A 23,064-nucleotide genomic window follows, 5' to 3' on the forward strand; every position below is an offset into this window, starting at 1 on the left:
ATCACAAAGCACTATGGTAGAATCTGACTGTCCTTGACTCAGGGCTAATTTGGACCAAAGATAGTTGCATTTGAGGAATATGCTACCTCCTCTTTACACATAGGCTGGAGGATTCAGGAATAACGATTGATTCGGATACTTGGAGTAAATACCCTTTGATGAGAAAGTAGATCAATCACTCTGGAACAGCCATGCCTATTGTATTTTCTCTGGAAACTTAGCAAGAAACTACAGGTGATGAACAATGTGTGGTTTTTAAAGTCAGGATGTAGAACAAGGTTCCAAAGAAATAGTTTATGTTAGGAAACATAAGAAACATAAGAAAGGATCCAAAAATGCAAGTTTTTTTAAAAAATGTTAAAGCTCATACTATCTCATCTACAAACTTATTGATTGTCCCATGAGAGGCAGTAGTTGATTTCTTTGCTAATTTCTTGATAGTTTCCTCAACTGGGAAGTAAGTTTTAAATACTGTAAAGGTAAAAGTAAAGGTTCCCCTCGCTAGTCATTTCCAGCTCTAAGGAGCGGTGCTCATCTCCATTACAAAGCTGAAGACCCAGTGCTGTCCAAAGACATCTCTGTGGTCATGTGGTCGGCATGACTAAATGCTGAAGGCGCACGGAACGCTGTTACCTTCCCACCAAAGTGGTCCCTATTTTTCTACTTGCATTTTTACATGCTTTCGAACTGCTAGGTTGGCAGAAGCTGGGACAAGTAACGGGAGCTCACTCTGTTATATGGTGCTAGGGATTTGAACTGCCGAACTGCCAACCTTTCTGATCGACAAGCTCAGTTCAATACTGTAGGACAGGCTTATAGAAGGTTTTCATGTCTCAAACTGAAGTAGATAATTTGGTAGCTATTTTGAACAGTTGTAAAGACTTGTGGATGTGGCTGTGTGTGGACATCCTAGGGATGAGGAGGTGCTTGATGTGGCTAGGATTGATGTTCTGCTTGGTTGCAGTTGGCCCAGCAAATGTACCATGGAATCACCCCCTTCATCCGGTTGCTGGAGTCAGCACTTGTGATGCAGTGCTGTTTTAGCTCAGCAGGAGATCAGAAACCTGGCTTCCACAATCAATTAATAGGCTGTATTTTGAAATGCAGAACAATTTATCCATCCATGACATATAGCAAAAATCCTTTCTCAGATCTTCCATAATATTTATATTGTACAGTAGGTGGCAGCTTCCCGCCAACAGAAGACAGTAAAGAAATGCAACTAAATCTTTGCTGCCATCTAGTATCAGTTGCTTCGTTGGTAGATTGATTACCAACAATCAACAATTTAAGAAAGTCCCAAAGGTGCTTTTTCAAAAGGCAACTGGACTTCCTTTGTTTTGCTTTAAAACGTTTCACTTCTCATCCAAGAAGCTTCAAGCAAAACAAAGTCCAGTTACCTTTTGAAAAAAAGTTCCTGTGGGATAACCATGACCTGGAAAACTGAATTTCCATAGAAATTTAAGAAATCACTTTTTTGCTGCCATCTAGTGACCATTAGGTGAATGGATTGGAAGTCCTTTGGGGGAAAACATTATTGGATGCAGTGCCCAAGTACTGGCCTTCTAAGAACCATTGACACATTCTGCATGGCAGCTGAAGAAATGTTTTCCTACATTTGGTGATGTCGGAAAATCTCGTAGTGTCATGTGCTTCAACTGTATAGCGATTTCACATGTGTGGCAAAGGTAAATTATGGAAGCAGCAACATTTGTGTGTTGGGTCCTTCCAGGCGCCTAGTCAGGAAGAAAGAGTGAGAAAGACATTAGAATATAAAATATTTTTTTGCAGGTAGGGTGTTCCTGGATACTGAAAAGATATGCAGAGTTAGGGACAAGTAGTAGAATCTGAGTTCTTTCATTCTAGCCATTGTCTATCTATTGCAGGATGAAGACGCCTTCCACATGCTTCCAACCAATGCGGTCTTGATCTTTCTTTTGCCATTTGGGCCAGTAATACTTGCTGATGTGGTAGCTCTATCTTGTTTTAGGTCTCTTTCATGGATGCTTTTTATCAAGTGGGATCCATCTATGACTACCTTAGTCCACCTGCCATTAGTTCTTCTTGCTATGTGACCAGCCCATTTCCATTTCAATTCTTTTATTCTCTTGATGCTGTCGTATACTTTAGTTTGCATCTGAGTTACATCGCTCCATTTGCAGGTGGGCTCTAGGACTCTTGACTTCCACATATAGTACACAAACTTGTAATCCAAGTTTATCCTTTTCGTTTTTTTCCCTTGTACCTGCCTCATACATAACAATGTGTTTTTATATAGAGATCTGTGAGGTAGTTTTTAGAACATTTTACCACAATTTAGAAACTGAAGCCAGTTGTGGCTTCATTTTTAATAAGTGGATGTGTTAACAGGTAGTCTGAACAGGAGTCATATGTCCTATGATTCATAGAGTTCAGTGAAAAAAACAATGTAAAACACAGGTGGCAGCTGAGTGTACAGTTCCCTCTTCTCATCCTGTCAGCAGCTCACTCCACCCTGCTTTCACCAGCTTAGTTTCTCCTTTCATTTCTTATTTTTCACATCACTCCCTCACAATCTTTAAGTTCTTTTGTCATAAAGAAGACCTGTTTCTCACATGTTTCTTTTATTGCTTCTTGGAGTTTGCTTAATCTTTAGATATTTACAGAAGACAGACTTTGAAATGATCTCTCTGGGGAAAAAAAAAATCAAAGAAACTTTTTGTTTTGTTTTATAGCTATCATTTTGCATAGATTGGCTTACTGTCCATGTATTAATTTTAGAGATGTAATCAGAAAAAAGTTAAGACAAAGTTGCAGTGCATTACTTTGCAGATTCTTCCAAACTCTTTAAAAAAGCTCAGATGATTAGGAAGAAAGAGGAGGGGGGGGCTTAGAATGGAGAAGTCAGCAACATTCTGAGCAGCTGCCCAGCATTCTGTCCCATCAACTCCCAGAATTCCTCAGCCAGCAAAGCTGGCTGAGGAATTCTGGGAGTTGAAGTCCACAGGTCTTAAAGTTGCCAAGGTTGGAGACCTCTGCATAGGACACAGCTGCAGCATCTATTGGGCTGGAAATGGTAAATCTCAGAAGCTCCTTCTTGCACAATGAATAAATTAAAAGTAAATAGTAATTTTATATGGTCTTAGGCAACAGTTTACCGAATGAATGGGATATCACGATATAAACATAAATAAGACAAATTGCAAAGTATCTCCCAATTAATGTAGTGTATTAAATAACAGTTTCAGCCCGAGAGCAAACTTCTGTTAATGAGTAAGCTGCCATGATTCAAGACTTTAACTACATAATATATATATTATGTATGTATATGTATGGTGCAGTGGGACTGGCTCAGTGCCAACAAATAGAACCTTACTCTCCCTGTCCTGCAACTATGTGGGGCACAAAATCCAAAAAGGATTAAATTATTTGCACACTTGAAGGGCTGTGTAATAATTAACAGAAACCGCTTCTGAACCAAGGTGAACATTTTTTAAGCTTTGACCTTAAGCTGAGGAAAAGGTCTCACAATCCTTTAGCTCCAATGGTATTTGTTATAAATATTTCAATTGTAGGGGTTTAGAAGAAAGGCATCAAATAAAATATTGGGACAAGCTAAGCAGGACCACTCTTTGGGTCCATTTAGGTTGAACAGGCATTCCTGTAAAGATGCAGCTTTAAGATCTTCTTCCCATACCCAGTCTTCCCTGCTTTTCTTTTAGTATTTTTTTCCACTGGGAGAAAAAATGTTAATATAGTGCTTGAGTTCCTGAAAATGTTATTCTTTAAGATTGATGTTTCATAGGAATTTAGCATGGGCAGGATTGAGATATGCTAACATCACGACTGGTGATGTGGCTGGGATGCAGATAACAGATAATAGATAATCAGAGTTGGAAGAGACCTTGTAGGTCATCTAGTCCAACCCCCTGCCCAAGCAGGAGACCCTACATCATTTCTGCTCCAGAGTCAGAACCAAGTTATGTCCTCATTCAGTGCCTTTCTTGAAAGGGGAAGAGTAACCTTTCTTCATAAGATGATATTAGGTTGCAGTTTAGATTCTTTGAGTGGGATATATCTGCCTTTTTCTATTTAAAAATCTCATATCAAAATCATCATATTTCCAAAGTAATAGTGGGATGGAACAGATAGTTTTGAAGCTAATTTTTGTCATAAATTTTTTTCTTGGAAGAAATACACAGTGGAGTGGAGTCCTTGGTTCTCTCTGAGCTTAGTTGTTTTCATGAAGATATTTCGTTATCTGGCTAGATAACATCTTCAGTAAGTACAGAGCTATACAGTTCAAGTTGTTCAGGTCTGAGCTGTATTTAGTAAGAAACTCTAGTTAATTGAACTGGCTTGTGAACAATCAGCATTTTTTGTTTGGTTTACTGTAGGTAAATTGGACTCCTTCCTGCTTTTAAATCCAATTTGCACAATCTGTAGAAGATTGTAATAAAGAAAATCATCCAGGAATGTCTGTTTCTTATGTTCTATATTTAATGAGATATTAAGAAAGGGAGTGAATCAGGGCACTTCAATAGCCACGACACTGATCTGGAGCATGGGTTATTTGTTTTTCATACTGAATGATATATATGTTTATAAAAACCTGACTCATAGTAAAGGACAGATGTAATCCTGACTTCACAAAGGGCATTTTATAAACCAGCTTATTTATTTGGCCACTCTGAAATCAAGAAAATAAGTTTTGGATGTTTGAACTTGCCTGTAATTTATGCCAGTACTCAAACTTCTACATTATGCAATCCTCTCAGTCATCTTTAAAAGCTTTAGAAGACCATCTTATAGCCTAGAGGTCAGCAAGGCAATGCCTGCAGGTTCCATAGCGCAAATAACCCTTTTTGATAGCCCATGGAATCTCAAAATGGAATGGAATGCTTTTGAATGAGAAAGTCAAAGCCATATAAAATCTGGTAACATTACCATATACTTGCCTGAAAGATTCCAAGATTTGAAGTTAAAAAACCAAATTTTCCCAGATTTCCCAAGTTTTAGCCATATGCATATGGAGTTACACCAGAAACTATCAACATTATTTTGGAATGCCATTGTAACCTAGATCAAAAGTTGGGAACTTAGTTAAGCAAATATATTTGCTACTATAATGGTTTTTTATATTTCCATAATATAGATGTGTAATTTAATAGTGACATTTAATTTTAATTTAAAAAGGAAATTTAATGGTGATTTTTTCCCCCTCTACTTAACACTGCTTTTCAGCCTTCTGGACGAGATCCTCGACTCCCTGAAGTTTATTGCATTGTAAGCTGTCTTGGTTGCTTTGGACTATTTTCAAAGGTATGTTTTCTGAGTAGTCTGTTCCATAAAATACGAAATACCTTTGTCAGGTAGCATAGGCAGGAATAAATGTTCTGCTGTTCCTAATATCATAATCATTATAAGATTAGCTTTCTATATTTTTCTTCATCAGATCTTTCACAGAAAAAAGGAAAGGAAAGAAAGGTAGGTCCCTCATCCCAGATATTTGAGAATTGGCTGTGGCTACTGATAGAGATATATTTTGTTCATTTAGAGGATTTTCACCATTATTAGAATGAAAAAGCAATATAGCATTTTAATTGAAATATAGAAGAGAGTAGCTCAGGTCAGATAATTCAACTATTTTGAATTACTTGTTGTACAAATGAATAATACAAGAATCTTTGAGCTAAATTTAAAATGTCACTTCAATCGTAGTTTTCAATTCCAGATATAACTGAATTAACTATGTCTTGTCAAATTAGCTTCCTCTTGTGAAAGGAGAATGAAAATGACTGGATCCATGTAGGTTCTTCAAGCTTGGCTTATCCATTATCTATCGTTGTTATTATTTCTTGACCTTTGGTCCTTACACCTTGGTTCTGAGGATGAAATGCATTTGAAGGAGACATATGATTCAGGAGGAGATGATATCAGGACTTGCTTATCACATTACTTTGCTTAAGACTCAGTTGGTTTTGAATAATTTCAGGAGGAGGAAAGCCACTATCAAGAGTTGAGTTGGGAAGCTGAAAAATGATGGGTATCCTTTTTCCTCTTATAGATTTTGGATGAAGTAGAGAAGAGGCGACAGATCTCTGCAGCAGTCGTTTACCCCTTTATGCAGGGCCTACGTGAATCTCCCTTCCCAGCACCAGGAAGAACGGTTACCATTAAAAGCTTCATCCCCGAATCCGGAACAGAGGTGTGTGCCTATTTGAAATACCTTTGGCTGATTTTAACATGACTTTTAATTAAATGTAATTATGTTAAGCAAACGTATAAGCCAATACCTCCTAACACGTTTTAAGAAAAACAATTGAACGTCCATAGAATTAATACCATTTGTTTGATTAATAGCAAGGAATAACCTGTAAAAAGTCTGAGTTGACAAGACTGACCTCTATTTGAGAGAGTGTCTATCAGTAATGTTATATCTTCCATATGTTTGCCCATGCCCAATCCATAATAAATTGTTTACAAATATCTAGGGTAGTTTCTCTAATTATTATTTTTGCCTGAATGTATTCCACAAGGAGCATAATAGATAAGTGTCATCTAAATTGCCGGTTATTCCAAGGATTGAAATTGATCTCCTAGGACTATTGCAATCAGGAAAAAATGGCATTTAAGCCAATTAGGGAGTATTAAGAACCTTGTCTTCAGCTCCACTTTTGGTTGTTCTGCTTCTATTTTAAAAGGCACATTAAGTATGCATCAAGGCACCTAGAAAAGTTTTCTCCAAAACTTTGTGTGGCTCCAAGTGATTTATAATGAATAAAGAAACACAATCCTGGTCAGTACCAGAAAGTATTTGGATCATAGGTTTTGGTATGTGGAATTTCAGAGCTGCTTGCTTGCAGTCTCTACCTTTTACCTGGATAAATTTCGCTATGGCTCTTGCATTCTTTTGTACTTATAAAACAACATATGCATCTTTCAAGCAATTGTGGCCTGGAGAACTATCCCTGAATATTCAAAACATTTCATGCTATTTAATTTTCATCCCCTTGATAAGCTATTTAAATCTTTTAGGTTTCCTGGCAAGAACAACCATTTTCTGGTCATTAATTACTAGCAGATGCTTTTACAGTAAGGGGTAAAAGATCTGAATGTAGAGCTACATCATTAGTATACAGAAGAACAGAATATCCATTCATGTAATCTTGGGAGTGGAAACCTGAATTCAATAATCTACTTGCTAAGGTTTAAACAAATATTAAATAGGGCGGGGGCTAAAGAATTTTATCTAATTCCCTTTCAGATAGAGATTGGATTAGTCAAAATATTTAACGGATTACTCCTAATTCTTTACAAAAACATGCCAGATTCAGTTTGCAATTCTGCCTTAAGTATCTTTGTTTAAGAAATATCATGGTCTATGCTTGTCCTGATTCTCCAGATCTTTGAGGGATGGATTTGGTAATTGGTGATTGGTAACTGATGGAGACAAATCTTTTAAAAAAACTAGAACATGTTTTACTGTCCAGTATGATTTCCAGACATAAGTGAGGTTCCTGTGCAATTAATAGTTGTTAGGGAGATTCGGTTTTTGTCCTCCTTATCACAGCACAAGAATACACCACAAAACACAGACTTTCCTTACTCCGTTGCATTGTCTTCTGTATGATTTGCTATACTGACTTCCTGTTTTGGTATTAGAGTTTGCTCTCTGTCAACTATCAGAGGGTGACATTTTGGTATTTGGTTTCCTGACTTGCTCAGTGCTTCATGCAACCGGAGGAGTTTGATGGGGTGTGCAGTACATATTCTTCAAAAGCATCTGTATCTTTCTATTAGCCTTATATGGGCATAGAAAATGTCTTTGTACCAGCCTCATGTTGAACTGACTTTCTGGGAAAACAGATTATTTTAACCATTCTACTGCACCAATACAATAGCAAAAGCCTGAAAATTTGGGCAAGCTTTAAAGAATAATGGAGAGGGGAGCTGCTCAAGAAGAAGTGGAAAATTCCCCTTCCAAATCTTTTTCAGATTATACATATGAATCCCTATGTATATAAAAAAGTTGATAGAATGACTAATTTTGTAAATGCATGGCTCTTTCCTGGGCTAAAATAAATATAGTTGGTGGCTCTACCCTAGTGTGGTTTGTTTCAATAGTATGAACATAATAGTCACTATGTTTTTGCAAACTGTAGTCCATAATTTAGTCTTATTAATTTGTCTAGAATAGTATAGAGTCTCTTGCTTGTGTGTGGGGTTGGACTAGAAGACCTCCAAGGTCCCGTCCAACTCTGTTATTCTGTTATGTTGTGCTATAGTGTATGAATATAATAATGTCCCTCTTCCACATGTGCTTCTGTACTCCCATCTTCTCTTGCATAACTACAAGGAGGTGACGAATACTTATTTCTTAACTGATCTGGATTACAGCTGAATGCAGTGACTGTTGTGAGGGCTGAGGCTAGAATGATTAATTTCCAAGCTGGAAATGACCATTATATAAGTATGTAATAATTACTCAATATTAGTACTAAGGCGTGTTCTAAATACACATTTATTCATAAAGGCAAGAAGAAGACATAAGTTTAAATCCAAAAGCAATAAAAGTCATTTACAACTTCTCACTGGCAGTGGGCAATCAAGAGTGAGCATAGCTTCATTCTTACCCTCAATAAACATTTCAGGCCTTTGAATTTCTGCCACACTTGGCTGAAGAGTTGAGCTAAGTCACAAAATTCCAGGAGATCCATGATTTATTGCAGAGCCAGTCAGGATAGCCTGACAGATATTGAGAAAGAGAGTTATGTTTGTTTATGGTATGGTAGTCAAAAATCAGAAGGGTCTAGTTAGTAGTATCTTTTCCAACTCAGAATTGTGTTAAATTGCATAAGCTTTTGTTAGCCACAATTCTCTTAATCAACTCATTGAGGCACCTGATAAAGTGAGATAATTCTTGACCGCTTATGAAAATATATGCTTTTTAGTAAAGTGTTGGTCTGAAAAGGTGCTATCAGGTGCTTCCATTTAAAAAAACACTTGTTAATTTAAACAGTGGCTTATTTGAGCCAAGGAGAATAAACATTTATATGAAAAAATATTTTAGACTTACCAGAGTTGCCCCAAATTTATACATAATTTAGAACTCAGGCATAGCACAGGCAAATATGAGATCCTGCAGCTTGTTACATTTACCTCATTGCATTAAGCCATATTTTAGCATTGCCTCCTATTTTAGGTATTAAGGGTGTAATTACAGTTGCCATAACCATTTATTCAGAACTGTAAAAACGATGAATCTTAATCCCAGTAAAAATTATTTTTTAGACAAGCGGTATTCAACCATGATTACCATGTTAACTTTATCCTGTTGTCATATTTTTAGCAAATTGAGCTGACCCGACCATTGGATTCTCACCTGGAGCATGTGGAATTTCAGGCCCTTTTAAAGTGCCTCAGTCCTGAGAAGATACTTCTGATATTTGCCTCTGTAGTTCTGGAGAGACGGATAGTCTTCCTGGCTGATGAGCTTAGGTAAACACTAAGCCTAAGGAAACAATTTTATGCTTGTCCCATTGAAGTCAACAAGTCAGCTGTGTTTCACCAGTCAGTAGGACCAGAGCATAGCATTTACTCTGGATTAGGTTTCCATTTTATAACTTTCTATTATTTTGATTTATTCATTTGTGAAATGTCCATATGGCAGATGGAGAAATACATACAGTTTTTCTTTTTATATGTATAACATAAATATTTTGATATGACCTGGTATTTGGGACATTAGAAGGTTAGAAGGTTAGGTTAGACAGAATATTCTTTATTGACATATTCTTTATTGGCCAAGTGTGATTGGGCGCACAAAAGAATTTGTCTCCGGCGCATTAGCTCTCAATGTACATACAAACAACAAAGTATAAATCATAAGATACAATCACAATTCATTAGATACAAACAACAAAGTGATAAATCGTAAGATATCAATAGGAAAAGGCATAGAAAAGATGAGAAGAATAATAGCAATACAGCTGTACTATATGGGTAAATATCCTAAGACAGCACTGTGGGAATTAGGTGTTTAGCAGAGAAATGGCATGGGGAAAAACAGTCTTTGTGTCTAATTATTTTGTTATGCGATGCCCTATATTGTGAGGGGAGGAATTGAAATGGTTTATATCCAGGATGTGAGGGGTCTGTAGATATTTCCTGAGCCCTCTTTCTGGCTCGTGCAGTATACAGGTCCTCAGTGGAAGGCAGGCTGGTTGAAGTTGTTTTTTCTGCAGTCCTAACTATCCATTGAGATCTGTACCTGTCCTTTAAAGTTGTTAATAAAACTGTTAGATTGGAAGGTTTTCTTAGAGGTTTTCACAATGACTGTGTTACATTTATAAAACCATACTTTTCCCATTTTGGGATTTCCATCAAGAGAGTTCCCCATCTGTGAAACAACAGGGCAGCGACAAAGAAGGATCCCATTGATTCAGGAGCTGACTGGATCTTTGTTCTTGCTCTGTCCAAAGGGCAGCAAAAGGTCGGAGGAGGGAGGAGGGGAGAGACAGACACTGGGATGCATCTTATTTACAGTTCTGAAACTATTGGAGATAGTAAGTTTCCTCGGTCTTTGCTAAGAATAATTGCAGAATGAGATGGTAATATATTTAACTGTTAGGAACATAATTAAACTTGTATATTTTTAAAATCAGTAATACGGTTCTGTAATTAGCCCTTTAAGACAGCAGTGGCAATGTATTTAAACAATGAAATAATAAACATGCAAAGGGTATTTATGAACCAAAGTAAACTGATTATTTAGATATACTCCTTAACTTTAAAATACTTATATTTTACTCTGTAATATTGGCTTCCTTTCAGTTCCCTCTCCACGTGCATTCACTCAGCTGCTGCTCTTCTTTACCCATTTACTTGGGCCCATACATACATCCCAGTGGTTCCAGAGAAACTTCTCAGTACAGTCTGCTGTCCTACACCATTTATGGTTGGGATCCAAAAGCGCTACTTGGCAGAGGTTCTGGATCAGCCTATGGAAGAGGTGCAGTCTTGCATGTTTCCAAAGATAATTGAATGGATCAAATGTTTGCTATGTCTCTGTCACAAACACCAGCACAAAGTTTGGCTGTGGTGATGTTTCTGTATGTTCTTAATGTTCCTAATCATCCCTATCAATTACATAGTCAACTACATGGGTTTTAAAAAGTTTAACATGAATGTTTGTATCTCCTAAAATTAATTTAGGCCTCACCTTTTGGTGATATCTTTATTTGAATTGGTACCTTAGATATTTTTTCAGTATAGATATTGCTGATTTGTTGTGCACCGAACTATTGTTTTTCTCCTCCCGAATGAAGGTATCAATCCATTAATTAGGGGGATCTCTATGGGATCCACCAAACCATTTCTGATTTTGAAACCCCTTTTGTTTTTCTCATCAGCTTTGATTGATAGATAGGTATGTACAGGTAGTCCTCATGCAGTAGCTGCCTTGTTTAGTGGTTGTTCACACTTATGATGGTAATAAAAAACTTTGCATCCATAATAAAAAACTTTTGCAATCCTTGCATTTATAATCTTTGCAGATCTGTAAAACAAATGAAAACTGAAATAAGATCATATTCACACTTGTGGTTTCAGTTAGCAATCTCTTGGCTTAATGACTAAGTTGCTGGCTCTAATTGTAGTTTCTAAATAAAAACTTCCTGTATATACATATATACATAGGTATGAGCAGTGGTGTGATGAAGCTAGCTTGCAAGTTAGATGTCCTAATAATAATAATCTTATATTGCCTTTCCCACTAGATTAAATTAAGGCATGCTCCATATCCCTTGCCTGAAATCTTTAGCCCACCCCACATTGTTATAACCTTAGGCCCCATTGAAACCTGCCTGTTTACCCAGACATTGGAGTAGTGTGGTGGAAGCCGGTGATTGGTTGTTAGGGCAGCAGTCCCCAACATTTATGGCTTGGTGGGCCAGTGTGGAGATATAGATGGGGAGATGGAAACTGACCCATGCAAGAGATGGGCTGGTACGTGTGCGTGCACCGGTGTTCTACTCGAGTGAGTCGCCGGTCTGCCACGCACGCAGCTCGATCCACATGAGCAGCGGGCTGGCGCGAGAAACCTGCTGCTTGGGCGAATTGAGCTGTGCATGCCTATGCTGGCATACTGCTCATGTGAACTGGCTACGGCCTGGTTGTGGGTCATAGCCCAGGGGTTGTGTTAGGCCACTCTGGGAGGATGATTAACACACTGGGCTTTTAGTTTTTGTCATATGGTTTTTGTGGTTTACTGTTGTGAGCCACACAATTTAAACATGAGTGGCCCTACAAATTGTTTAAATACATAAATTGAAGTATTGCTTCCTTTTTAGGTGTTGCTTGTGGATCTGTCCCAAGGAGTATTCTTAAAAATGGTAGGTTCCATCCAAGTCTTATATTGTGACCACTTGTGGAACTTAGATCTGCACTTTAGGCAATGATGTAAAATCCATCCTGTTCAGTTTCTTCTCAGAATTTTAGCTCTGCTTTAATTGCTTGATTGCCACTCATTTTACACAGCAATGACTTGCAACATTCTTCTTCTGACAGCTTCCACCCCTCTTCCCCCTCCCTCCCTCCCTCTCCCCCCTCCCCCCTCTCACAAACACACCCCTGCCTATTTATAATAGCCACTAAAAGCTACAGGGCAAGGTTAGCAAAAATGAAGTGATATTACTAGAACTGATCAAGATAAAATTTTGTCCCCTTGTTAGGGACTAGTTCTTTTAAAAATACAAAATGGGCAGATTAATTTTGTAGATTTGGCAATAAATTTGGGCACCATTATTTTGGAGCACCCTAGGGTAATTAAAATGAAGCCAGAAGCATATTCAATAGATGAAATTTTCTATAGTCAGGGTTGAACTATAAAGTACTTGATGCCATCTGGGCTTGGTTGTTTGTTTGCGGAGATTTCATTATCCAAATAGGTAATGTTATCAGTGCTTGAGGAGGTTACTAAGTTGGGTAATATATCATGTTCTAGCAGATAATTAAGCTCAGAAAGCACCAAGACTCCATAAAATGAATGTGGTCTAGTCCTGATTTGTATTCTCTTGATCTTTTCCTTATTACCTATTTTCTTCTTTCTTAATCTGGTTTGTCTCTCCCTCTCTTCAATATTTCTTGATGAATTCTGCTGACTTTACTTTGCTCCTGTTCTTTCCCAATTTCAGGTTATGGCTGTCTCCTATTCTTGACTTGGGTTGCCTTGAAAAATGGGCTATTAATATTTCAATTGGCTATCCTCCCTTTACTTACAATATCATCGATCTGTTACTGTTTGCTGATGTTTCCTATGACATGTTTTATTTTCAAAAAGCTCTTCATCCTCATCATCTAAATTCCAGCTTGCCTGAATTCTTCTTGAATGTTCTATCAGGGTCAAGGGATAACTGTCCAGATGGCAGCCTATCTGTACCCCATACTAAAAATAGCTTTAGTGCATGGGGTGTCAAACTTGCTGCATCATGTTGCCATCACGTGACATATCACTTTTTTCCCCTTTGCGGAGCTGGGGTGGGCATGGCCTGTGCATGACGCATACGGCCTGCGGGCCGCCAGTTTGATATCCCTGCTTTAGTGAGTTAACAGTAAGACCAGTTTCTTCTTGAGTAGGCCTCCAGCTGTTGTGAGAAACTGGATTTTTCACTATGGTACAAGTGCTAATTTGCAACAATTGGCTATTGATGTAACTTCCCTCTTTAATAATTCTACAGGTTGGAGATGAGGAGGAGATTTTGCCACCCAAGTTGAGAAGTGAAATGTTGCACTCTTTGCCAACAATGAACAACAACATCCAGAGTAAGGTCATTCTCTGTACCAGCCTTGCCTAGCCTATCTCAGATCACCTAATTCCCCTCTAGTGTGGCTGTTGGTTGGGGACTTGGGAAGAAACACAACATATTTGAAGGCATTGGGTTGGAGGAAGATGCTTGAAGCATAGAAAACAATGAATTTTAATAAATTTGTGTGTATGATAAGATTCGTGCTTTGTTTGCTAACATAAAAATAACTCTTGGAATAAATAGTTCACTGTTAAAATATGGAGTAGAACATTATATGTGTAACTTGTATTTAGTATGCTGTATGGTTTCACTTTGGGGGATGCCCTGCTAAGAATAATGAAAGCTTTCTGACGAATGTTAGTCAGCATCTTCTTTGTATAAGGAAAAACGTTATATGTTATCAGAAGTGGCTGTAGATTGCCATGTTCAGGAAAATTTTAAAAAATGTGTGGCACTGAGAAAATGAAAATGTAATTATACTAGCTGCATAAAAGAAGTATGTAGCTTATTTGTAAAGAAATATTGTAGAAAATTGTAAACTGAAATCACAGGCTGTTATTTTTAAAAAGGATCCTAGCTTTATTTAAATCTCATTATAATCCTAACAAAAAAAAATTGTGCTTGAATAATTAAAATGTTGGCCTCAATCAGTAGTAGATAATGAACAAAGGAACTCATATGTTACCTTTTTCTTTAAGAAAGAAACTGAAGAAGCTTCTTGGATGAGAAGCAAAACAAAGACAGGAAAAACAAAGAAAGTCCAGTTGCCTCTTGAAAAAGCACATTTTGGTTTAAGAAAGCAAAGAGCTGTGATGTTAGAGATGTGATGTTATCTTGTTCTGACATTGTTCTGGTTCCATGTGATGGTTCATGGTTTGATTACGTGAGGGAGTCCCGTGATGGCGAACCTATGGCACATGTGCTGGCACGCGAGAGGTCGCCCGGAAGAGCCCCACTGCATATGCACGTGCGCCGCCTGCCCACCAGCTGATTGTCGGGAATCTGGCACGCATGCACAGGGGGCGGGGATGCATGGGAGATGCGGGGGGCGTGGGGTATCACAGGGGGATCACGTGCACATGGTGCAGGGGGATTGCGTGTGCATGCATGGGGGGGCATGCCCCCCCACGTGCATTGCCTTCTGGGTGCTGGCATGCAAGCACGGGCACACACACACACAATTTTCAGCACCGGAGCCCAAAAAGGTTAGCCACCACTGTGCTAGTCCATTGCTGAGAAGGAAACATGATTTTCAGTTGGTATCTAGAATTTGAATGATGAAACCAAAACATTGTTGACTAAACAGTACCCTAAAGCACACCTTTTCTTGTGCAGAGAAATTGAAAGATACAAGTTAGAAAAAGATAGTGTTGTAGTTAAAATAGATAGACCTATCCGTTGGGTTAATAGTTTTGTTATCACTGAAGAAAAGTCATCACTCAGAGTTTGTTCTGAGATACTTTATTGAAGGTATAGCAGGGTAGTACTTTTTCAGTTCCTGCATTGTTGGAGGTCAAAAGTCAAAAGTGATTATTCTAGATTTAAAAAGATAAGGATTGGAACATTAATTTAGATTAATCATCTGCATCATGTTCATTTACACTTGACAGGTACTTCCTCAGCTACCAGATTCAGGTAGAACTGGTCTATCTATCTGTTTTAAAGTAATATTAACAGAGCCACCTTTTGCATGACAATAATAGTGATTAGAGCAGTGGTAAAAACACATTTTTCTCAGTATGTGAACTGTCTCTATGTATTTCACTATCCTCAGAGATAAAACAGCATCCAACTGTCTTTCCATTGAGAAAGACAATCAAACTAGACTTTTCTGCAGAGCATTTAAGGCAGGGCTGTCAAACTCCCAGTCCATAGGCTGGAATGCCTCAGTCACTGGCTAGTTTAGCAAAGGGGAAAAAAGTCCTGATAGTCATGTGACACCGCTGTGACGTGAGTTTGACACCCGATTTAAGGGGTAATGCTGTGAATTTTATTGAAGGTTTAGATATCATTAGAGTATTGAGTATTAGAGTATGTTGAATTTTTTGTTTGTTTTAGGTGATGGATGTTATTCGTGTTCTTTAAACTTTGGAAAATCTATGTGGAATCAGTTGTAGCACTGTAAGCACTATAAATAAATAGATAACTTTTCACTAAAGTAATAAGGTAAATATTTTAGTCTTTCCTTTAGTGTATTGCTGAAGTGTTTCAGCAGAAAAATTATGAAATGTTTGATGACATAGTTGATGCTCATTTTATTTTAGATATTATGAATATAGCTTTCTCCATGTGAGAAGATCATGACATACTGAATGTAGTTATGGAAAGAACCCAATAGGAGAGTGATAACTTTAACTTAACTAATATTCAGTCTCAGGTGAATGAGATACATGAGCATTTCATCAGAAGTAATTAAAAACTTAAGGTTGAACTAATATGCCATTAGTGGAATGCTCAGATTTCTTGCACAGTATATTCCCAATGAAGCAGAAATAACAACTCTATTGAGATAACAGCTATGTAATAATACCATATGGCAATGATTTGTAGATTAAGATAGGGCATTGCAAGATGTAAAAACAATATTGTATATAGTAAAATGTTATGATCTTAGAAAATCAGTTATTCAGTCAGCCATATCTAAGAATGATTAGATGCTTGCTTTCTTTAAAAAAATACATTAAGAACTTTGACTGAAGCAGAATAAAGTATGCCTAGGTAAGAAAAAATTGCCACTGGATCTAAGATATATCATCAATGTTCCTGATTTGAATTGTCAAGCCATGGATGATCTAAAATGGTTTTACAGACCCTTGGGAAGGTGGGGGCTTATTCAATGTTCAAAATAAAACATTGACCTCACATTATATTCAGTCTTGTGAGAAATTTATTTAGTCTTTACTTTAAACATCTAAGCTATTCTAATGGTACTACTCAAGTAAACACCTGTAATTCTAAATATTGATTTGGGTAATGAAATCAACTAATCTACCCTTACACTTGATGGAGAACTAAAAGACTAAATAAAGACTAAATTAGAACCTGTTTTGCAACAATGACATTGGTCTATGAAAGATTTAATTTCTGTATAAGGTATTTAGTGATGGCTGGGAGTAAGATTATTGCCCATAGTAATATGAAAACAGAAACGCTTAGTTGCTTTCATAAATGACATGAAGAGTTACAGTATGTGTCAGTAATTGGGAAACCATGCATTTAGCAAAGATGACGCACTATGTAGAAAATGTGCTGAACAGCACAAGCTCTGTCTAGAACAGAGGCCAAGTAACAAACAAACAAAAAACATTGTTTCATGAAATATTACATGTGTCATGATGTAAAATAGCTGATGCCATTTGTTAGTTTGGTAGACAGACATAGTTGCTTTCAGTGAATTCAGGAAAGAATTTGTCAGATAAGTCAGCCTTGTGTATTTTAAAATTGCAGATATATTTGCAAGTTATATATTCTACATCATACCGTATGTACAGATATTCTACTTTGCCAGTAGAAAAAAACAGCATAATTTAAAAGGTTCAAGATACCCTCAGCCAAATTGAATGACAGTAAGCAATTGAACAATAAATAAATGAATAGTATTTTATGAAACTGTAAGGAACAGGTAAGAAAGTTTGTTAAGTTTTAGTGGAGGTTTGGAATAGAATGTTGATTGGCCTGGAGTGCTCCCTGGTGTAGTTTTTGATGGGCTACATATTGAGGACAACCCCTTTGTCTGTTCAACCTAAGATTCTTAGGGACCTGTTTACAGGGAAAACAGAGAAACTGTTAAGATCAACAGCAAAGTTACTTTTACAGACTTTAAAGCATGAGACTGTTGCTTTGTGAATATAGCAAAAAGTTGTCACCGGACAAAAACAATAAAACCATAACTAGAGCAACAATTACATTATGTTGAGAATTCAAAAGGAAATAAAAATTGACAGAGAACCTCCAAGGGACAACTGTACAATCTCAAATTTAGGTCAGAGAAATCTCGAATTGGCAAATAGAAATTGAAACTTAGCTGCAGTAGACAACCCACTGTATGGTTTCCAACAGCACTGGTTTCAGCAGTTGGCTCTAGTTCACATTTGCCAGAACCTGAAAGAGGTGAAGGTTTGGACAAGTTCCAGAACACCAAACTCAGAATTGGAAGTAACAGTGGTAGGCTAAACATAGGAGTGGATGCCAAATTCAATATCCTATCCATTGCCCAGAATAAAGATAGTTTAAACATATTTAAAGTATATTTTGATCCTATTTTAATAATATATGTAAATATATAGTTAATGGAGAATAATGTAATGTTAACCTTTCCTTATGGGGAATAATGAAAGTGGAAATATGTGGTATGTTTCTGATGTATTAAGGATGCCTTTCAAAATAAATAGGTTATGTTAAAAAGTAGGGTGGAATAGTATATGTGCAGCTTGCCTTATGCTGTTCTATTTCATTTTTGGAGATTGCCTGCTAAGAATAAAAGTATTTGATGCATACCAAATGAGCCCTTCCTGTACTGCATCATGCCTACTTTAAAGGGAATTATTTGCATGTTTATCACATAAAATTATTTGCATCAAGCAAAGACTGTGGTGCAGACACCTAATTGACAGGTATAGCCTGACACTGCAGTTGAGCAGAAAGGCCAAATTATATGCCTATTTGATTGTAATCATGCCACTGTGGAATTCATTTAACAAATTAACCTGTATTCTGCCTGATACACCATCTAAAGCAAACTTCACATCCTGACTCACCTACACATTTCTCAGCTATCAGGGAGAGTATTGTAGTATTCTCTTGCATGTTCATAGACAGACCATTAATAAAAAACAACTGGAAAAGCCTCCACATTAAGCTGAGAAAAAAAAGAGTTCTGACACGAAAACAATGCCACTGTTCAGATTTCTATGTCATTGTGTTCCATTTCTTTCCAATAAATTTTGTTAAAAGGGAACTCTAGGAAACTCGTTTTCAGTTTTAGCCAGCTACCTGGAGGCTGGCATTAAATAAGAGGGAGATGTAAAATATAAATGTTCATGCCATTTCCCTATGTTTTATAGGCCCAGGAACTTTTGGGCAACACAATAAATGAGGCATTAAGTGAAGAAAAATTCAAACATGAAATAGAATGTATTTGTGACATTGGTTTTTCAAATTCATTTTCTAATCACTCAGCTTTACTTCTGATAACATCTCGAGTCTAATCCATCCCAGGACAAGTTATTTGTAACATGTAGTATAAAATGCAACTCTCCTGCTGCATATTTGCCATTTACGTGGTGAAGGAGAATGATAAAGATATCACCAATTCATGCACCAATTCATACATAGAGGTTGAATCATGAGAATAGCTTTTTATGTTTAATTATTAGCTAGAATAACTATATAATGATGGTTTGATTTGTAGCTTAAAATTAAGCCTTAGTTATAGAACCAATATCTCATGATGTTTTCTGGAAAATTTGTTGCAATGTTTTTCTTGAAATATGACAGAAAGAGTGAATTTGTAGAATAAGAGCCTCGGTGGCGCAGTGGTTAGAGTGCAGTACTGCAGGCTACTTCTGCTGACAGCCAGCTGCCTGCAATTCGGCAGATCAAATCTCACCAGGCTCAAGGTTCACTCTGCCTTCCATCCTTCTGAGGTGGGTAAAATGAGGACCCAAAATTGTTGGGGGCAATATGCTGATTCTGTAAACCGCTTGGAGAGGGCTGTAAATCACTGTGAAGCAATATAGAAGTCTAAGTGCTATTGCTATTTCATGGCTGGGGTTAATAAAATTGGAAGGCTTTTAATCTTTTTAAAGCTAAATCATTTTTCTACATTATAAGCAAACTAGCAAAATCTTTCTTTTGCAGTCATGTGCTTATTCATATTAGTACTTTCTTAGCTTTTTAATCTGAGAATGACTTGTTCCCCGTCTCCTACCAGATCTCCCGATGCCCATCACCACTATATGTTTTGGCCTGTCTCTATACCCCCAATGGCAGCCGCATTTCCAAAAACTAGGCCCCTCAATCCTTACGACTGGAAGCTTCAATTATCCTCAACAGCTATTCAGGCATTCTGAGGCACTTTAGCTTCACTAGATTGTTGTTGTTAATGAACGGGTATAATGTGCTGATTAAAATGTTAAGACTGTATATCTCATTGAAAAGGAAAGGGCGACTAGTTTCACAATTCTAGAAGCATTTTAGGCATTGTACACAATTTTTTATTTGATGGCACCTATATGAGGCATTCTAAATCTGCTTCCATGTGATAGCTGTGTCAATGTCCTAGTTAATGTGGTTTATGCAATTTGCTGAAGTAGCACTTCAGGTTTTAAGATAGGGAAAATATTTCTATTGATATGCATTATCTCCTCTTCTTTTTCAAGCATCTGAGGAATTCAATACACAAGTCTCGGACACCTTTATACAATTCTTTGTGAAGATGATTGGTCACTATCCAGCACATATCAAATGGAGCAGAAATGGCACAGGCAGTTTCCAAGAACAATCATTTTGCAAGGCTATCACCTCAAAGACCAACCGCAGATTTGTGAAAAAATTTGTTAAGACTCAAATGTTTTCATTATTTATTCAAGAAGCAGAAAAAAGCAAGAAGTGCATAGAAGGTAAATCCCTAATGGCCATGTATTATTATTTTTGCCTTGACAGTACATTCCAACCACAAAGAGATGATTCCTCAGCTAGCAGAAACTCAATAGACTGAGGATAGGTGAGCAAAGCTAAATATGCCAAGTGTGGGATGAGGTAGTCCCTTCCAATCCTTTTCCCCCTATGTTCTATATATTTATTCTTATCTTATTGAATGCAGACATTCACATGGCCAGGCAGTCTACATTAGCCATTGCTTCCTAGTGGTTATAGAAGTCATATTTTTTAATCAAATAAATATTGACCCATGGAATATTTTCTTAAAGTCATGTGTAAGTGATTGTAAGTGATATTTACATGTTCCAGACATAATAACTAATGCACCTTTTCTTTTAACTGCAGGATATTTTCAGCAGAAATTAAATGAATATCAAGAAGAAAAGAAGCACAGGAGACTCTCCTGAATCTTTGCTTCATAAGAGAAGATTGGTCCTTTGGAGATAGGCAGGTCTGAAACTGATCATCTACCTGGATTAGGTCCATAGGTGAAAGATACCGTTGGTATTATTAGCTGTCCTGGTAGTACCTGTGCTTTGTACGTAAACCATGAAAAGTCACGGGGAGCCTTGGATACTGTTTTCTATATTTTCCTTTTTCTTGTGGCTGGCATTACATGCTGCTGGTTACTTGCCTGAAATTTTGTAGTCCAACTGACAATCAAAGCTGCAGTTCCACAGAATGAATGGCAATATAAAAACTGTATAATGGAACACTTCTAATAGGGTGTTGATAATAGGGTTCTAAAATTTTTTTAAATTTTTTGTCAGATACAGTAAACAATGCATAAGAGAGAGAATGCACTGGAAATAATGAGACAATTACATTCATTGAAAACATTTTTATTCTCATTAAACTGGTTTCCAGGCCAAAAATCTTATGTTGAATGTTTGTACTTGATGCGATTATAAAATGGATGTTAAATTGTTACATGAATTCTATACTTTGTTTATGTTTTAAGAAGCAATGCTTGTCCCACTATCACATGAAATTTCTCCTACTAAACAATTTAAAGGAGGGAAATAGAACCACAATATTAAAGAATGACTTGAAGAGCATAAGAATAAAGAAATAGAAAAGCAAACAGATTCCCAGTTGATTTTGTAAAGGAGGTTGTCCACCCAATTTTACCCATTCCACCACTATAAAATATAATCAATGAATTGGGAGACACACATTCTTGCACTGAATGTTGGGGATCCAGGAGAATAAGCAAACCCGAGGATGCTATCTTTGAGGGACTGTTGCTGTTCCCTAGCATCATAAGAGGCATTGTAGTGTCACAGTTAGAACAAGTAACTGCCAATGAATAGTTACTCAGACATATTTGTTCCTATTTGAATGAATGAAATTCTTAGGGGCCTAAATCTTGGTGAATTTCCAGTGCTAATTTGGAAAATATTAATCAAAGCTATCATTTAGCTAGGAAAAAAATCAACGATTTCCTACATCTAGTGTTCATTTCCAGGATGGTTGACCATACATCATCCTCCAGATTTTTAGTAACTTCAACGATCTGATGGTTAGCTACATTAGTTACAGATGGTAAGAACTGAAATCTAATACAGTTGAATAGTACTAGGTTGCTTAGTTTACCTTTAAGTTCTTCTTGATATGTTACAAATACTAATATAGACACTGAGTAGTTGGTTCCAATATAATATAAATCTGATATGTAATAGTTATCTCAGGAGCTGTAGATTTTGCATACCTTTTCTAAAGATAGAAAGGTTGTCTTTGTTCTCCCTGAAATATTCTGTCACTATGCTGAAATAGAGAATGCAAGTAAAGGATTAGCTTGGAGAAGACTGGATCAACCAAATCTGCTATCTTCCAATTTCCCCAACATGCTTTGCCTCAAGAATAAATAAGTAGTACCATATCTTTACAACAGGTGGAAAATATTTTAAAAAGCAGTGGGAAGGGGCAATAGATGTCCCTCTTGCATAAGTTCAGCAGAGTTTAGGATTTGAGAATGTGAGGCTTGGTTTGGTTTGTCACATTGTTTTGTTGTATACCAATTATTGCTATCTTCAGTTCAACAAATGTATGTATAAAGTTGAACATCATGCCAAATATAACTACTTTTTCAGAAGTTTTTAATAAATTAATGAGAATGTGCAAGTCATGTCTGCGACAGGACAAGCTATCAAGCTTATATAGTTACAGGAAAATTCACTCAATATGCTATTGCAATGTCTTTATAAAGTGTTCAGGTTCTTCAGCTAATGAACTAACTTCGAGTTGCCATGAAATACAGTGCTCTATTCACAATTATATCCAAATTCTTTTATAGACAGGAGAAAAACTGCCATCTGCAACAAGACAATTTAATGTACAACTCGGGGGGGGGGGAGGGTGTTCCCTCCACCCAAATATTTTTTAAGATAAAAAATACAAGAAAAAAAGAAAACATAATTATCTAATTATATCTCTACCTACCTACAAGCATGCCATTAAATTGACTGCACAGAACAGTATAAGCAGTCTTTCCACTACATTGACAGAGGACGAATTACTAGCAATAGCACTTAGATTTCTATACCGCTTCACAATGATTTACAGCCCTCTAAGTGGTTTACAGAGTCAGCCTATTGTCCCCAACAATCTGGGTCCT

General features: G+C 37.0%; 1 protein-coding gene across 2 annotated transcripts in view; it reads left to right on the top strand.

Annotated features, from left to right (window-relative positions):
• Positions 1 to 21,322, top strand: part of DENND2D (DENN domain containing 2D) — a 36,055-nt gene extending 14,733 nt beyond the window's left edge. Inside the window, exons 5-12 of one of the 2 annotated variants that reach the window (XM_026680891.2) lie at positions 5,224 to 5,301; positions 6,047 to 6,187; positions 9,332 to 9,480; positions 10,816 to 10,993; positions 12,333 to 12,374; positions 13,719 to 13,803; positions 20,168 to 20,407; positions 20,793 to 21,322. In XM_026680891.2, the coding sequence (XP_026536676.1) occupies positions 5,224 to 5,301; positions 6,047 to 6,187; positions 9,332 to 9,480; positions 10,816 to 10,993; positions 12,333 to 12,374; positions 13,719 to 13,803; positions 20,168 to 20,407; positions 20,793 to 20,854 (975 nt within the window). In that variant the 3' untranslated portion in view covers positions 20,855 to 21,322. The remainder of the gene's footprint in view (positions 1 to 5,223; positions 5,302 to 6,046; positions 6,188 to 9,331; positions 9,481 to 10,815; positions 10,994 to 12,332; positions 12,375 to 13,718; positions 13,804 to 20,167; positions 20,408 to 20,792) is intronic. The other variant, XM_087959523.1, reaches the window with a different exon arrangement.
• Positions 21,323 to 23,064: the final 1,742 nt, after the last annotated feature.

This window comes from Notechis scutatus, chromosome 3 (assembly GCF_049901735.1).
Source record: "Notechis scutatus isolate UNSWTSFEM ecotype Mainland chromosome 3, rNotScu1.2, whole genome shotgun sequence".
NCBI classification, from domain to species: domain Eukaryota; kingdom Metazoa; phylum Chordata; class Lepidosauria; order Squamata; family Elapidae; genus Notechis; species Notechis scutatus.